Here is a 19,016-nt window from a genome sequence, read left to right on the forward strand (position 1 = left end):
CTATGGAAGTAATTAAACAGTTGACATTTTGGGTCGAGACCCCTTCTTCAGGACTGTGAAAGAAGGGGGAAGGTGCCAGAATAAAAAGATGGGGGAAGGGGAAGTAAGCTAGATGAAAGGTGATAGGTGAAGCCTGTGGGAGGGAAGTTCTCACATGACAGAAGATGCCTGCAGCCCTCTAGCGGCCAGCAAATCCGTACCGCTAGTCTCCCAAGTGCTTGTTCACATACAGTAGCAACTGCTCAAGTAAGAGTTGATATTTCCTATACTGAACTTACCTAGACATTCGCTTGGTAGGTGTAAATGATATAGTTGGAAATATGCTGAAGCACATTGGAGCACAGGTCTTCACCATTATACCAGGACTGTTATAGAACCTATGGCTTGATTCACTCAGACTTCTCTTCAGGTCACAAGAAGTGTATTGGCGGATGAATACCATCTGAGAAGTGATACAGGTTCTTCCCGATGAATGGCCCACAGTTTGAAATGTTGGCTCATGCTGATGATACTGTGTATTGTATATACCTTGCTCAGCAAGTCCAGGGAATAGATTTTTAATTTTTTCCACCAAATATTGATGATAGTGAGGTCAACTTTGGAAGGTTACAAAACTGACTGTTCATAGTTGTTCCTTTGCAGTATTGTTAACTCCAGTGAAAGCTGAGAGGCCCAGGAAGTTTTGGCATTTTAATTAGCAGCATTTTGATGGAGCAAAATGTTTACTAGCTTTTGTTAGAGAATAGGCCAAATTGTTCAATTCTACCCTGCTCATGCCGGGGAAAAATTAAAGGTGTATTAAAGGTATTGTAATGTTTCTTAAAATATTCAATGAAATGATTTGCCCTTTTATTATATTATTTGTCTTTAGCGCTCATAAAAATAGTTTGTCCTTCAAGGTAGTGGCAATCTACATCTCTGTATAATAAAATAAGTTGGGTTTAAGCTTGGAAGTGTGCCTGTTAGCCCTCAGACTAGAGTTGGACATTCCACACCAGGGGTGAGTAAAATGAGCTACTTTTTAATCAGAACGACGATTGAGATTTCAAAGTTAGAGTTTCACAGCAGTTTTCTCTGAGTTGAGAAGCAACCAATCAGCAAGAGGCATTGTGTAAAAAGAGCTACCTTTCAGTCAGATCAGCATTCATCGTTTAAAAAGCAGAGCTTCGAACCAGTTTCCTCTGAGTTGGACAACACACACAGGAGTGCATAAAAATGTGGCAATCGAGATTTCAAAGGCAGAGTTTCACGGCAGTTTTCTCTGAGTTGAGGAGCGACCAATCGGCAAGAAGGATTCCACAGAAAGGGCCAATAAGAATTATTCAATTACAAGCAGAGCAGCCACTCTTTGAGCAGCTTTGGCCTCTTCAAGTTTAGGTGATATTGGGCTTGGGTGAGATAGTTATTGTAAGTTACACTCTCTCTCTCTCTCTCTTCTTATTTGTTCTTTCCTCATCTATTAGTGCTTGGTATAGTGAGAATGAGGTTTATAGTGAGACCCTCATTCTCCCAGATAACCACACTTGCACCACGTGCACTGAGTTGCAGCTCCTGAGAGAATGTATTAAGGAACTGGAGCTGCAGCTCGATGACCTTCAACTCAAACAGGAGAATGAGGAGATGATAGACTGGAGCTACAGGGAGGTGTTCACCCCTTGGTAGCAGGAGACAGGTAACTGGGTGATGGTCATAAGAAGGAGGGGGAATGCACAGCTAGTGCAGAGTACAGCTGTGGATGTTCCCCTCAATTATAAGTATATAACTTTAGATACTGTTGAGGGGGATGACCTACCGTGGAGGAGCCACAGTTACCGGGTCTCTGGCACTGAGTCTGGTGCTGTGGCTCAGAAGAGCAGGGAGGTGAAGAGGTCTGCAGTATTGATAGGAGATTCCTCAGTAAAGGGCATTTCAATGGCATGAGAGAAGAGCTGGCTAGAATTGATTGGAAAAGTACACTGCAGGGATGACAGCAGAGCAGCAATGGCTGGAATTCTAGAAGCAAGTCGGAAGGCACAGGATATCTGCATCCCAAGGAGGAAACTTATGGGGTGTTATGGGGTGTTAGCGTTCATAAGTCAAAGGATAGAGTTTAAGAGTTGCGAGGTAATGATGCAGCTCTATAAAACTCTGGTTAGGCCACACTTGGAGTACTGTGTCCAGTTCTGGTCGCCTCACTATAGGAAGGATGTGGAAGCATTGGAAAGGGTACAGAGGAGATTTACCAGGATGCTGCCTGGTTTAGAGAGTATGGATTATGATCAGAGATTAAGGGAGCTAGGGCTTTACTCTTTGGAGAGAAGGAGGATGAGAGGAGACATGATAGAGGTGTACAAGATATTAAGAGGAATAGACAGAGTGGACAGCCAGCGCCTCTTCCCCAGGGCACCACTGCTCAGTACAAGAGGACATGGCTTTAAGGAAAGGGGAGGGAAGTTCAAGGGGGATATTAGAGGAAGGTTTTTCACTCAGAGAGTGGTTGGTGCGTGGAATGCACTGCCTGAGTCAGTGGTGGAGGCAGATACACTAGTGAAGTTTAAGAGACTACTAGACAGGTATATGGAGGAATTTAAGGTGGGGGGTTATATGGGAGGCAGGGTTTAAGGGTCAGCACAACGTTGTGGGCCAAAGGGCCTGTACTGTGCAGTACTATTCTATGTTCTATGAAGAAGTATTCTAAAGGCAAGATTACAGAACCATGGCTAACAAGAGAAGTCAAAGCCAACAAAGAGAGAACATATAATAAAGGAAAAATTAGGGGGAGGTTAGAGGATTGGGAAGCTTTTACATACCCAACAGAGGGCAACTAAAAAAGTCATTAAGAGGGTAAAGATGGAATACAAAAGTAAGCTAGCCAATATTATTAAAGAGAATACCGAAAGTTTCTTCAGCTATATAAAGAGTGGATATCTGACCACTGGAAAATGATGCTGGAGAGGTAGTAATGGGAGACAAGGAAATGACGGATGGACTGAATAAGCATCAGTCCTCACTGTAGAACACACCAGCAGCATGCTGTAGTTCCTGGCATGAAGTGTGTGAAGTTATATTACTAGTGAGAAGGTTCTTGGGAAACTGTAAGTTCTGAAGGTAGATAAGACACCTGGACCAGATGATGTACACCCCAGGGTTCTGAAAGATGTGGCAAAGAAATTGTGGGGATATCAGTAACAATCGTTCAAGAACCACTAGATTCTGGAATGGTTCCGGAAGACAGGAAAATTGCAAATGTCACTCCACTCTTCATGAAGGGAGAGAGGCAGAAGAAAGGAAATTATGGGTCAGTTAATCCGATCTCAGTGGTTGGGAAGATGTTGGAGTCAACTGCAGAGGATGTGGTTTGGGGGTACATGGAGACACATGATAAAATAGGCCATTGTCAACATAGTTTCCTCAAGGGAAAATCTTGCCTAACAAATCTGTTGAAATTCTTTGAAGAAATAACAAGCAGGGTAGACAAAGGAGAATCAGTTGATGTTGTGCACTTGGATTTTCAGATGGCCTTTGACAAGGTGCCACTACATGAGGCTGCTCTAAATACTTTGCTGCATATTGAGTGTTTTTGCTTTTCATTAATTAGGCATGATAGTCTGTTTTTAACAAATTTCATGTCACATGCTGGTGATAATAAACCTGATTCTGATTAACAAGCTATGAGCCCGTGGTATTACAGGAAAGATTCTAGCAGGGATAGTGCAATGGCTGAGGGAAAGGGAGCCTTTTCTGAGTGGCTGCCGGTGACTGGTGGCATTCCACAGATGTGTGTTGAGACCGATTCTTTTTATGTTATTTATCAATGAGTTGGATGATGGAATTGACGGCTTTGTTGCAAAGTTTGCAGACAGTATGAAGACAGGTGGAAGGGCAGGTAGTTCTGAGGAAGTAGAGAGGCTACAGAATGACTTGGACAGATTAGGAGAATAGACAAAGAAGTGGCAGGTGGAGTACAGTGTCGGAAAGTGTACGGACATGCACTTTGCTAGAAGAAATGAAAGGGCTGACTATTTTCCAAATGGAGAGAAAATACTAAAATATCTGGGAGTCCCTGTACAGGATTCCCTAAAGGTTAGTTTGCAGGCTGAATCTGTAGTGAGGAAAGCAAATGCAGTTTTAACATTCATTTCAAGAGGACCAGAACATAAAAGCAAAGATGTAATACTGAGCCTTAATAAAGCACTGGTGAGGCCTCACTTGGAGTACTGTGAGCAGGTTTGGGCCCCTTATCTTAGAAAGGATGTGCTGAAACTGGAGAGGGTTCAGAGAAGGTTCACAAAATCTATTCATATGAAGAGCGTTTGATGGCTCTGGCTCAGTGTTTCACTGGAATTCAGAAAATGAGGTGTGACCTAATCGAATGGTGAAAGCCTTGATAGAGAGGTTTTGCAGAGAATGTTTCCTGTTGTGGGAGTGTCTAAGACTGGAGAACACAGCCTCAAAATAGAGAGCCATCCTTTTAGAACTGAGATGAGGAGGAATTCCTTTAGCCATGGAGTAGTGAAGTTGTAGAAGCTGTGGAGGCCAAGTCTTTATGTATATTTAAGGCTGAGTTAATAGATTCTTGATTGGTCAGGGCATGAAGGGATACAGGAGAAGGCAGGAGGTTGGGGCTGAGAGGAAAAATGGATCAGTGAAATGGTGGAGCAGACTCAATGGGCCAAATGGCCTAATTCTGCTCCTATATTTTATGGTCTTAAATCAGCTGATGGATAATCAAGAGTTGATATATCCTCCTCAGTCTAGTGCAGATTAACAAAAAATAGCTTACAAAAGTGCAATCCATTGTTTTTTTTTCCCTAATGAGAAAAGTACTGATTAGTACTAAGCTTTGGGATCATTAATCAACAAACAAAAGATATAATGTGAATACATAAGATGAATTTCATCTGAGGAACAGACTTGAACAAAGTAGGCTTCACACAGTTTCAAATATAGTGCCTTAAAACATCTAATTGCTGCAAACTTATTGGCAACCATTTAATCTCAAATTGTACTCCTACCACAAAATGAATTGAAAACTTGATGTTTTGGTGTTGCCAATATAGTGGGAAATTTTTTGGCTAGGTTTCTATTCAAATTACCTGTGATTAGCAGCAGGAAAGGTAAGTAATGACACACAGTGGTGTGCATTTCTGGTCATGCCTTTACAAGAAGGATGTGGAAACGTTGGAAAGGATACAAAAGAATTTGACCAGGTTGCTGCATGAATGAGAGGACATGAGATGAGTTATAAGTTGAGTTTACACAAATTAAGGTTCTTTCTCGGCAGTATCAGAGGCTGAAGTGAGATCTGATTAGATTATGAGTGGCATCAATAGGGTAAACATTCAGAATCTTTCCCCGGGATAGAAATGGCAACTATAGGATATGCATTTAAGATGAGAGGGGAGAAACTTAAAGGAGATGTGCAGACATGTTTTCTTTTACACAGGGAGTGGCAGGTACCGGAAATAAGTTGCTGGGGCAAGTAGTGAGAGATCATGGTGTTGAAGATAATGTTATATAGGTAAATGAATAGGCAGGGAATGGGAGGATATTGATCATATACAGACAGAAGAGAATTAGTTTAATTTGGCATTGTGGGCCATTTTGTAGTGTTCTGTTATAAAACATTAGTTACTTTGTTCATGGATGTTGAATTAGCAATGTCCCCCTAATATTTATTATCATGCCTAATTAGCGAAAGGCAAAAACACTTGATAAGTAGCAAAGTATTCGGAGGAATTCTACGTAACTCATAACAACTTTCTAATATCCTATTTCCAGCATCTGCAGTCTCAATTGTGTCTCCTGTGTTGTGCACTGAATTGCTACTGGCTTTGCTTGAGCTATCGCTCTAGCTTGTCTTGAAACGTAAACTCTGTCCCTGCTTAATGTTTTGAGTATAGTGGATTCTGGTTAATTGGGGCACATCAAGACCAGTACATTTTGGCCCAATTAAGTGGCCAAAGTTTCATGGAAATAGTTAAAAAGGGTATTAAAAAAAAGACCAGCTATGTTTAACTGAGAAACAATTTATGTATTTAAATGAAATACAGAACAAATTAGAACACTATCAATAGTTAGTTGTCTGTTGTATCCAACAATGACAGGAGATCTCTGTCATTTTAAAAATGTTTTAAAAATGGAAAAAGTCATTGCACTAGGGCAGTTCCATTCTTTCAACCTCAGACCAGATTCAGTGATATAATCAGTTGTCACATTGTATTACAGTGCTATAAAACTATGTAGTAGTTCCTAATAGTTATCAATGGAGGAATGCAGCCAGTGTACACTGCCAAGTTCTTTTGATTGACTGTAAGTAAATAAAATCAGTGCAACTAGTGAATACAATGGACTCTCTTTATATAATGTTTTTCATATTTCTATCTTCTAAATCTTCATTGTTATTGTAACTTTCACTATGATTTGTCAATATGTTCAAACTCTTTGCAGATCCTGACATGTCGAAGTAGTGAAATAATTTCATTTTCACCCCTAGCCATTTCTGTCATCTCCAGGTCTGAATGCTTGAAACCGCTGTACCGAAAATATTTCCGAATTGTTTTACTGCTTATTTCTTGGCAACTATCAGTTTTTGAACGCAAACACATGCAACTGATACTATTTAAAACTGTTCTCCCTCAGTACCAGTGCATAAGACTGATGATAGTTAGAAACTGTTCGGCAAGTCTCCCGTCCCAAACAAACGAAGCTATTTTCTCGATTAGTTTTTGTTCCTTAAGATTTGTCCCAAATTAGCGGCTTCCCCATTAATCCTTTCCAAATTAGCCGGCATGCACTGTGTTTCCAACCCTTATGAGTTGTGTTTATTTTCAGATTTCCAGCAACTGCGACATTTTGCTTCGCTGGGGCTGGGAGCTGCTGGGATCACGCATGCGCCGTGGGATCTCACGGTTCCGCCGAGCGCCAGTCGTTTCCGTGTTGTCCTGCGTCAGCGGGTCGCCGAGATGTTTCGGACCGTGGGCAGCTGGTTCGGGCTGGAGGAGGCGCCGCCGAGCGGCCCCCTGGAGGGATCGGCGAGCGAGGACGCGGCCCCGGAGGTGACGGGTCAGGTCAAGGGGCTAGGCGGTGAGTTTGAGCCGCGGTTGACTGCGTGCGCCCGGCAGCCCTTCGCATCGTCAGGCCCAGGCCGCGGGGGACTGCTGGCTGCTTTCATCGGCTCTGGCTGTCGTCTCAGCCAGTGGTACCCCTGCACACAGCTCGCGGAGAGGGTGAAGCCCTAGTCCCTCCCTGATGCCCTCGCATAGTGAGGAGGAAAGTGACCTCAGCCCCGACTCTGCTCAGGTGTTAGTGGGGTGGGGTGTTAAACACACACAGCTCTTAGTGGCGAGAGGGGACGAAGCCAGGTGGGACGGGGAGGAGATAGCAGGTAAAGGGCCGGAGGAGGACTCTGCTAAGGTAGGAGAGGAGATTGGACCATGGGAGAAAGTGGAGGAGGAGGGGCATCATGGGGAGGTGATAGGCAAGTGAGGAGAAAAGGTAAAAGGGGGACCAGAGTGGGGAATTGAAGAAGAACAATGGGAGAGGAAACAAGAAGGGGGAATATTGCTAAAAGTTGGAAAAATCAGTGTTTATGCCATCTGCATGAAAGCTGCCTAGAGGGAATATACAGTATTAATCCTCCAACCTGGTCCCCCAATATTTGTCTTGTCGCACCAATGTAGAGGAGGCCACACACGGAGCACTGAATACAGTAACTGATCCCTACAGATTTGCAGGTGAAGTGCTGCCTCACCTGAAAGGACTATTTGGGTCCCTGAATGGAGGTGAGGGAGGAGCTGAGTGGGCAGGTGTAGCACATTTTGCACTTGTAGGGACCTGACAGTGGTAAGTGCCAGGAAGGAAATTCGTGTGGAGGGACAAATGGACAAAGGAGTCTTGGAAGAAGTGATGCCTGCAGAAAGCAGAGAGTGGTGGGGTCCCGTTGAAGATCGCAGAAGTTGCGAAGAATGACATATTGGATGCAGAGGCTCATGGGGTGGTACATGAGGACAAGGGAAACTTTATCCTTGTTAATTCAGTGGGAAGATGGGGTGAGATGGAAAGAGGTGACCTGATGAAGGGTCTTGCTCCCAAAATATTCACTGTTTATTCATTTCATTTCTTAATTTCTACGTATTCATTTCTATTGATGCTGCCTGACCTGCTGAGTTCCTCCTCAATTTTGTGTGTGTTACTCTGGATTCTCTGCATCTGCAGAATCTCTTGTTCGTTTCAAGAGTGTGGGGAGGGAAAATTGGATCCTGCAAAACAAATGTCAAACCCATGAGGGTCCACTACTTTTCATGTTATCTGTTAATGATCCGGATAATGGAACTGATGGCTTTGCAGCAAAGTTTGTGGATAATGAAAAGATAGGTGGAAGGGTAGATAGTGTTGAGAAAGCATGGAATCTGCAGAAGGACTCCATGGGCAAAGAAGTGGCAATGTGTTCGGGAAGTATGGTCATGCACTTTGGTAGTACGAATAAAAGTATACACAAGTTTCGAAATGGTGAAAAAATTCATAAATTGGAAGTGCAGAGGGACGTGGGTGTCTTAGTGTAACTTGCAGGTTGTGTCAACTGCAATATTAGCATTCATCTCAGGAGGATTAGAAAGCAAAAGGGTTAATGTATATGGAGCATTTGATTGGCTCAGGCTGCACTCACTGGAGTTTAGAAAAATGAGGGGGAGTTTAGACACAGAAACATAGAAAACCTACAGCACAATACCCTTCTGCCCACAAAGCTGTGCCGAACATGTCCTTACTTTAGAAATTACTTAGGGTTACCCATAGCCCTCTATTTTTCTAAGCTCCATGTACCTATCCAAGAGTCTCTTAAAAGACCCTATCGTATCCGCCTCCACCACCATTGCTGGCAGCCCATTCCACACACTCACCATTCTCTGCATAAAAAAACTTATCCCGACATCTCCTCTGTACCTACTCCCCAGCACCTTAAAACTGTGCCCCCTCATGCTAGCCTCTGGCTATCCACATGAGCAGTGCTTCTCATTGTCTAATACACCTCTATCAGGTCACCTCTCATCCTCCTTCACTCCAAGAAGAAAAGGCCAAGTTCACTCAACCTATTCTCATGAGGCACACTCTCCAATCCAGGCAACATCCTCGTAAATCTCCTCTGCACCCTTTCTATGATTTCCACAGCCTTCCTATAGCGAGGCGACCAGAATTGAGCACAGTACTCCCAAGTGGGGTCGGACCAGGGTCCTATATAGCTGCAACATTACCTCTGGGCTCCTAAACTCAATCCCATGATTGATGAAGGCAAATGCACTGTATGCCTTCCCAACCACACTGTCAACCTGCGCAGCAGCTTTGAGTGTCCTTGGACTCAGACCCCAAGATTCCTCTGATCTTCCACACTGCCAAGTCTTAACATTCATACAAAATTCTGCCATCATATTTGACCTACCAAAATGAACCACTTCAGAATTATCTGGGTTGAACTCCATCTGCCACTTCTCAGCCCAGTTTTGCATCATACCAATGTCCGGCTGTAACCTCTGACAGCCCTCCACTTCCTCATCCAGGTCATTTATAAAAATCACAAAGTGTAGGTTATCCCAGAGGCACACCGCTGGTCACTGACCTCCATGTCAAATGTGACCTGTCTACAACCACTCTTTGCCTTCTGAGGGCACGCCAGTTCTGGATGCACAAAGTAATGTCCCCTTGGATCCCATGCCTCCTTACTTTCTCAATAACCCTTGCATGGGGTATTTTATCGAATGCCTTACTGAAATCCATATACACTACATCTACTGCTCTACCTTCATCAATGTCTTTAGTCATATCCTCAAAAAACTCAATCTGGCTCGTAATGCACGACCTGCCTTTGACAAAGCCATGCTGACTATTCCTAATTATCTCCAAATTTTCATAAATCCTGCCTCTCTTACCAGCCTCTGAAGTAAGACTCACTGGTCTATAATTTCCTGGGCTATCTCTACTCCCTTTCTTGAATAATGGAACAACATCCGTAACCCTCCAGTCCTCTGGAACCTCTTCCGACCCCATTGATGATGCAAAGATCATCACCAGAGGCTCAGCAATCTTTTAGCTCTCTAACATTACCTAGTTTTTTGAACCTTTCATAAGCTTTTCTTTTCTTCTTGACTAGATTTACAACAGCCTTTGTATACCACAGTTCTTGTACCTGTTGGGCCTGTAATTCCGCCCGGTGTTCTTTTAGGAAGAGAGACAACTAACACCGGAATATAGCAAAACGTGGCTTTATTGCAGAATTCGTAACTGGCACAGCGAATCCACGGAGTCGCTGGAGAAGGCGTTCTGTTTTCCCCTTACAATCTGCTCTTATTTATACCCCTTTTCCCCCCAGCACAACCCCCCGTTACATATTAGGTAATATCGGGCACTTGTGTCCATCTTATTGGCCCGCAGCCATATGCTCACGAGTTACCTGTTTCTTTTGTTTACTGAATCGCGTGACACTAGCAGTTTCGATGTAGCGGGGTCCCCAGTTTCGCTCCCCCTCCCTCGCATTCCAGCCTCCTAACATTATGTGTGTTACGTGAGCCACTCCTGACCTGTAATGGCAGTCCCGAATTAACCCCAACACTCCCTCCCTTGGCCTCCCAGAGGCCACATCCCCACATCCCTTACAATCTTTTCCGCGGCTGCCGGGATCAGGCAGAGAGGTGAGCGTCCCCCGGCACTCTTTGGCGTGTCCTCCCTATTTGCTTATCCTGATTTGTCCGACCTAGGGTCACAAAATATGGGTAGGGGTTCCCTAAACATCCGCAATTTTTACAAGTAGCATGCAACATTTCAGAAAACTTATTCAATAACAAATTCACAATCCCCCCCTTGCCATGGTCCATTTCAGTCCGTGTCCTCCCATAGCGCGTCCGCTTTCCGGGAGGGCCGTGTCCTCCCCTTCCACCGGGAACAAGGGTGCCTGGTACGCCGGTGGAGGTCCATTCTTTCCAGTCAAGGCTCGATCTATAGTCCGGATGACTAGGGTCCTAATACAGGGTATGCAACAACAACCACACGTGATAAAGATAGCAATTGAAATAGACAGTCCTAGAGCCGACTGTCCCAGAAACGCTCCCCACTTGCCAGAGGTCTTATTTAGCCAGTAGAAAATGATGCCAGTTATTGTCCCCCTCCCTTCTTACCTTTTAATGCCCTGTTGGAGACCTCGGTGACAGGGTATGGACCATGCCACCGTTTTCCGTTCCAGGTGAGCTTCCCCAGGCCTCGGAGGAACACTTCCACTCCTACCTTGATGGTGTCCGACCCCTGCGGCTGCTCACTGTTAGATTATTGAACTCGCAGTTATCAATTTTACCATATTTCTAAAAACTCTCATATACTCTGTTACTCAACACACAAATGTCTGAGTTTTCGGTAACTCGAAATTGAAGTGCTCCATGGCTCCCTAGTACACAGAGAGGATCAAATGTGGGACGGTCGCCTTTCAAAACCTGACCTTCGCGTGGGAGATTTCTCCTCTTAACAACCAGTTTAAGGTAGGCGCCGTCAGTATCCCTGTGTACTACGGTGTCCCGCGACTTAATTCTCCTCACTCCTGAGACTTTTATGCCCATCGTGGGCGGCGGGTACCCTCACTCAGAAGACTTTTCCACGGGCGGAGAATTTTCCTAAAAACAGATAAGAGTTAGTACTTACCAGTCACGATTCTGCACCGGGAATGATCTCTCCCAGGGTAATTTGGGGTTGGTGAGGGTCCGTCAGCAGACAAGATCTAACTCAGTGATTTGACTATCTAGTGGAAGTCTTAGATATAACAGGCACTTCCTGACCTTAGTCGAGCTTGCGGCCGCAAGTTGTCTGCCGTCGGACCCGCCAGCCTGTGTTGTCTCTCCCTCCCCACGTCGGGGTCACCAAATGTTGGGCCTGTAATTCCGCCCGGTGTTCTTTTAGGAAGAGAGACAACTAACACCGGAATATAGCAAAACGTGGCTTTATTGCAGAATTCGTAACTGGCACAGCGAATCCACGGAGTCGCTGGAGAAGGCGTTCTGTTTTCCCCTTACAATCTGCTCTTATTTATACCCCTTTTCCCCCCAGCACAACCCCCCGTTACATATTAGGTAATATCGGGCACTTGTGTCCATCTTATTGGCCCGCAGCCATATGCTCACGAGTTACCTGTTTCTTTTGTTTACTGAATCGCGTGACACTAGCAGTTTCGATGTAGCGGGGTCCCCAGTTTCGCTCCCCCTCCCTCGCATTCCAGCCTCCTAACATTATGTGTGTTACGTGAGCCACTCCTGACCTGTAATGGCAGTCCCGAATTAACCCCAACATACCCTACTATCCTTTTCCTGTCTCATTGGAACGTACCTATGCAGAACTCCACGCAAATATCCCCTGAACATTTACCACATTTCTTCTGTACATTTCCTTGAGAACATCTGTTCTCAATTTGTGCTTCCAAGTTCCTGCCTGGTAGCCTCATATTTCCCCTTACTCCAATTAAGCGCTTTCCTAACTTGTGATCACTATCTCCAAAATGCTCTCTCACTGGGAGATCTGATACCTGACAAAGTTCATTTTCCAATACCAGATCAAGTACAGCCTCTCCTCTTGTAGGCTTATCTACATGTTGTATCAAGAAACCTTCCTTTTAATTGAATTGAATTGAAACTAACTGAACATTGAAAGGCTTAAACAACACATGCAAAATGCTGGTGGAACACAGCAGGCCAGGCAGCATCTATAAGGAGAAGCACTGTCGACATTTCGGGCCGAGACCCTTCATCAGGACTAACTGAAGAGAAAGAGAAATTTCCCCCTCCCCCCACTACTTTCAAATCTCTTAGTATCTTTCTCTTCAGTTAGTCCTGATGAAGGGTCTCGGCCCGAAACGTCGACAGTGCTTCTCCTTATAGATGCTGCCTGGCCTGCCGTATTCCACCAGCATTCTGTGTGTGTTGTTTGAATTTCCGGCATCTGCAGATTTCCTCGTGTTTGCTATTGATAGGCTTAGATAGAGTGAGTCTGGAAAGGATGTTCGTATTATAGGTAAGTCTAAGAGCAGAGGGCAAAGCCTCAGAATTGAGGGACATTCCTTCAGAACAGAGACAAAGAGGAATTTCTTTACCCATTAGGTGGTGAATCTGTGGAATTCAATGCTAAAGATGGCTGTAGAAACCAAGTCATTGGATATATTTAAAGCAGAGGTTGATAGGTTCTTGACTAGTAAGGGTGTCAAAGGTTATGGCATTTGGATTGAGGGATAATAAATCAGCCATGATCCAATGCCAGAGTGGACTTAATCGGCTAAATGGCCTTATTCTACTCTGATATAGTCTCCAATGCACGTGTCCCCCGCCCCCCCTTTACAAAGGTTTCTTATGAAAAGTTTCTTATGAAACTTTTCTTAAGCCGAAATGGTGAAAAGTGAAGAACCATTAATTTATAAGGGAAAATTTTTTGTAAAAGCGAAAATCCTTTTTAAAATGCAAAAACTGGTTACTAATGTAGGTCTTTTGTAAAAGCAAAGTGGCGTAAAGCGAGCATTCGTAAAGCAGGGGGACACCTGTACACAAGAGATGGAATGAGATTCTGCTGCATAAATACCTTGCCGCATTTGACAGCACTTTTTCTCTGGAGATTTAAATATACAATCAAGATTGACTGGAGCAGCACTGAGCTTCTGTTATTTAAATGCTGGATGTGCTGATTAGATATTAAACTATGATGCTTCCGTTGTTTGGACAAGTTCACTTAATGCCTTCTTTTGAAACTTACTGTTTTGCAATTATGTTTTATCAGAATTTTAGGCAGTCTTGACTTGTGTATTTGGCTCTTGAAGAATCAAACAAATTCTTAAGAGATCAAAGATTCATCTCCTGGATGATACTGAAAGCAATTAATTATTCAGCTTGATGGCTTATTGATTTACAAGCTGGGGTGACTGAAATAGAAGCCAAAAAGTGTGATTTTCCACACAGGATCTGTGGAGGGCAAATGTTATATTATTTCAGGACAATGATCTTTTATCAGAACAGAAAGGACTCCATTAATACTTAATTTTTTTGTGGTATATACCTTCTTTAATTATACTAAATTAAGAAATTTTCACTGATATTTTAAATTTATTTCTGATCAAAGTGGATTCTGTTCCCCAAACACATCTGTGGAATCATAGAAGTGTATAGCAGAGAAATGGGCCCTTTAGGCCCACTCACCATTCCAAACATGATGCCTGTCTACCCTAATCCCATTTGCCCATGTTAGACACATGTTATTATATACCTTTCCTATCCAAGTACCTATTCAAATATCTTTTAAATGTTGTAACTATATCTCATTTTTCTGCAGTGTTTCCTAACCTTTTTAGCCCCCCCCCCCCCCCCCCAAAGCAGCTTCATACTTGCCAACACCCTCTTAGGCACAATATACTTTCTGGAGCCCCCATAGTGTGAAAACATGTCTACCATATGCTGACATGAGAAAAATTACTCTGCTTTAAATTTTATTTGTATTTAAACCAAGCTTACACAATACCTGTGTGATCCTTCAGCTTGAAAAGCATTTTGGCTTCTTCATCATTCTGAATTTTCACCTTGCAAAGAAATGGGTTAATACTCAGTCTGGAATTTCCAGATTGTTCAAATCCTGGAATTGATTCAAAGAATCCTTCTTCAATGACTGCAGTTGTTAGTAGTGTTCTTGCAAATCATCGTCTCTGAAAGAGAATGCCATACTCTACATGCAGGGAGAATACAAGAACATTCTTCTACCAATGTTTGCATTTTCACTCTGCAGCTTCATTTTGTCATAAGATCGGCTAAGTATGCCACATCTCCACGTAGAAGTTCAGTCTTGTTTCCCAAGCTGTTGTCGCCTTTGAGCAATAGTTCAAACACAGTGTGAAAAAGATCGAAGAAACATTTTAAGCAGCAGCCTTTTGACAGCTAATGCTCTTCATTGTGAAGAATCAAGCATTCAAACTCTTCATCATTATCTTGGCATAACTGCCAAAGTATTCTGTTATTTAATGGATGAGCTTTAATTTTGTTGATAGCAGATATTACAGGAGTCATGCTTGGATAAAGTTGTTGGCTGAGGTTTTTGGCTGTGAGATGTTGGTGATGAATTACACAATGGATTACAAACAGACTTGGAATTTCTTTTTTCATAAATGCCACTAAACCAGCATGGCGACCTGTCATACATGGTGCTCCATCCGTTGCACAAGAAATCATGTTCCTAATCAGAGTACTGTTAATCTTAATATACATATTGAGTTTGTCATAGATAGTTTCTCAGTTGATATTTATTTTTAACTTTTTATGAAAGAGAATCTCTTCATAAACCTTACCATTTTTGATAGACCGTACATGTGCCATTAGCAATGTTCCATCTCTTAGTTGACTTACCTATTTGTATCCCATATTCTGTTTTTCGTAGCTCTGTGCATAGTTGATACTCGATGCTTTCACTCATTTTGTCAATATGACGAGCTACAGAGTTATTCAGGAATTGATTTTAAAAACTTATACATTTTGGGAACAGTGTGAGCACTTCTGATATAGCAAGTATTATTAATCTTTCACCAATTGTATGAGATTTTCCACACTTTGCTATCATTTTGGAAATGGTATAAGTCGCAATGAGATCACTATCAAAGTTGAGTGTGCAATACTTTTCAAATGCTTCTGTAGTGTTCTCGTGCAGTGCGTAGAAACTCTGAACTAACACCAAGTTAAACCGAAGTCAATGAAGATGGGATTGCAGTAAGATTAACCGTTTACTGTTCACTCTTCCACATTAACATATGGTGAAAACTGTTGATAAAACAATACAAAATATATACAATATTTGTTTCCTTCTTGGCATCACGCTTACATCATAAATACTTGTAAAAGTAAAACTACAACAAACTATATTACATTAAAGTCTCGTTAAAGTACAAACGTTTGTACAACATACAGTCAGAATCTACCTACGTCATCAACAGCTTTAAATACACTTCAACACAAACTTTCCAGCAACGCTTTCAATAGCACAAGAAAATAAACTTTATCAACTGTCATTACTTTTAACAGAATCAGCGTTAACATTTTTACTTCAATATATTGATTGTCTTATGAACTTACAGCGTTGCTTCTATGATGTTACTTAGTGTGTAGAAATGAAACTTCTCCCGTTTCTCCAAAGATGAAGATGTAATGTAAAGATTTTTACTCCTGATGTATGTGAAGGATGTAAGAAATAAAGTCAATTCAATTCAATACATGTTGTCAAGACCTCAGACAACGTCAGGAATCAAAAGATAGAGCATTGGGAATGGCTGCTCTGGCAACATGTTCCAAATAATCACTATGCTGTTTAAAAAAAAATCTTGAATTACTCCCTTCTCACCTTAAAGGTGCTTTCTAGTTCTAGACTCCTGCAGCTTCTAACAAACCGTGTTAAGGAGTTGGAGCTGGAACTGGATGAACTCTAGATCATTCGAGAGGCTGAGGGGGTGATATATAGGACATAGAGAGAGGTAGTTACACCCAAGGTGCAGGGCACAGGAAACTGGGTGACAGGAAGGAGAAAGGGTTAAGAGTACCCCTGTGGCCATCCCCCTCAACAACAGGTATAACACTTTGGATACTGTTGGGTGGGGGGGAGGATGACATAGCAGAGGAAAGACACAGTATGCAGGTCTTAGGTACTGAATTTAGCTCTGTGACTCAGAAGAGAAGGGGGGAGAAGAGGCAAAGCTGTGGTGATAGGAGATTAGTTATGGGAACAGAAGAGGTTCTGTGGACAAGAACGAGATTCCCAGATGGCACGTTGCCTTCTGGGTGCCAAGGTCTGGGACATCTTGGATTGAATCCTGAGCATTCTCAAGTGGGAGGAGGAATAGCCAGAGGTCATGGTCCGTGTAAGTACCAATGACAAGGGTACACACAGTGATAAGGTTCTGCAAAGTGAGTTCAGGGAGTTAGGTGCTGAATTAAAGGACAGGACATCCAGGGTTGTGATCTCAGGATTTCTACTCATCCCACGCCGTGTTAGTGAGGCCGGAAATAGGAAGAGCATACTGTTTAACAAGTGGCTAAGGAATTGATGTAGGAGAGAGAGCATTAGATTTTTGGATCATTGGGCTCTCTTCCAGAGAAGGTGGGACCTGTACAGAAGAGACATTTTGCACCTGAACCGGAAGGGTCTAATATCCTAGCAATAAGATTTGCTAGTGCTGCACCGGGGTTGGAGGGGGGTTTAAACTAGAGTTGCAGGGGGGTGGAAACCAAAGTGCCAGAACAGATAGTGGAGAGGTTATGGAGACAGTACTGCAGCATAAAAGCCAGGACCAGCAGGCTCCAGGACAGCTTCTTGCACCGGGCCATCAGTCTGATGAACTCACGCTGATCTGAGTGTATTTCTATGTTACATCGACTGTAACATAGAAATAGAGACTGCTCTATTATTATAATTACTATGATTGCACATTGCATATTTAGATGAAGATGTAACGTAAAGATTTTTACTCCTGATGTATGTGAAGGAAGTAAGAAATAAAGTCAATTCAATTCAATACATGTTGTCAAGACCTCAGACAATGTCGGGAATCAAAAGATAGAGCATGGTGCAACTAGTGTCCTAAGCTGAGCATATTTAAATGTCAGAAAGGCAGATGAACTCGGGGCATGGATCAACACATGGAATTATGATATTGTTTGCAGGAGGAGCAGGACTGGCAGCTCAATATTCTGGGGTTCATTGTTTTAGATGTGACAAGAGCGGGAGGGTTTAAAGGGGGAGGGGTGGTGTTACTAGTCTGGGAAAATGACACTCGGTGCTCAATCAGGACAGACTGGAGAACTCGTAAGGCTTTATGAGTAGAACTGAGGGCTTAATGGGGCTGTATTATAGACCACCCGACAGTCCTCAAGATTTAGAGGAACAAATTTGTGTAGCGGTCACCGACTATTACTAGAAACATAAGGTTTTCATAGTAGGTGATTTTAGCTTTCCACATATTGACCAAGATTTCCATATTGTAAAAGAACTAGATATGATAGAATTTGTCAAATATGTTCAGGAAATTTTCCTTAATAAATACGTAGAAATCCCAATGAGAGAATGTGCCATACTTGATCTGCTATTAGGGAATGAGTCAGAGCAGGTACAGAAGTTTGTGTCGGGAACACTTTACATCTGGTGATCATGATACTATTAGGTTCAAAGTAACTACGGAAAAGGATTGGCCTGGACCGCAGATTGAGATTCTAAATTGGTGAAAGTCCTATTTGAAAGAGTGCAGGGAAAATTTACAAAGATGATGCGAGGAATTCAGGAGCTGAGTTATAAGGAAACATTGAATAGGTTAGGACTTTATTCCTTGGAATGTAGAAGATTGAGGGGAGATTTAATAAAGGTATACACAATGTTGAGCAGTATAGATGGGTAAATGCCCGCAGGCTTTTTCCACTGAGGTTGGGTGAGACTATAACTAGAGGTGGAATGAACTGCCGGTGCAAATGGTACATGCGAGCTTGATTTCAACATTTAAGATAGTTTTGGATAGGTACATGAATGGCAGGGGAATGGAGGGCTATTGGTCCAGGTCAAGGGGACTAGGCAGCTTAAATGATTCATCACAGAATAGATGGTCTGAAGGGCCTGTTTCTGTGCCATACTTTTCTACGACTCCTAACTTCTGCCTATACAGACAGTTTTCTACAGATGCTGGAAATCCAAGTGCTGGAGTAACTCAGTAGGTTGGCAGCATTATGGAGAGGAGTAAACAGTCGATGTTTTGGGCCAAAACCCTTCATCAGGACTGGAAAGGAAGGGGGGGGAACCCAGAATAAGAAGGTAGGGGAGTGAAAGGAGTACAAACTGGTAGGTGTTAGAAGAAGCCAGATGAAGGGCAGGATGGGTGAGGGACAGGGGGATAAAGTTAAAAGCTGAAACATGGTGAGTTGAAAAAGGTAAAGGAATGAAGAAAAAAGGAATCTGATAGGAGAGGAAAATGGACCATGGGTAGAAGTTAATAGACGAGTGAGGAGAAGAGA

At 42.9% G+C, this 19,016-nt stretch overlaps 1 protein-coding gene across 1 annotated transcript in view; it reads left to right on the top strand.

The window, feature by feature from the left end:
• Window positions 1-6,866: 6,866 nt before the first annotated feature.
• Window positions 6,867-19,016, top strand: part of syap1 (synapse associated protein 1) — a 36,956-nt gene continuing 24,806 nt past the window's right edge. Inside the window, exon 1 of the mRNA XM_073045836.1 lies at window positions 6,867-7,065. Coding sequence (XP_072901937.1) covers window positions 6,945-7,065 — 121 coding nt within the window. The 5' untranslated portion in view covers window positions 6,867-6,944. The remainder of the gene's footprint in view (window positions 7,066-19,016) is intronic.

Source organism: Hemitrygon akajei, chromosome 5, assembly GCF_048418815.1.
Source record: "Hemitrygon akajei chromosome 5, sHemAka1.3, whole genome shotgun sequence".
NCBI lineage: Eukaryota > Metazoa > Chordata > Chondrichthyes > Myliobatiformes > Dasyatidae > Hemitrygon > Hemitrygon akajei.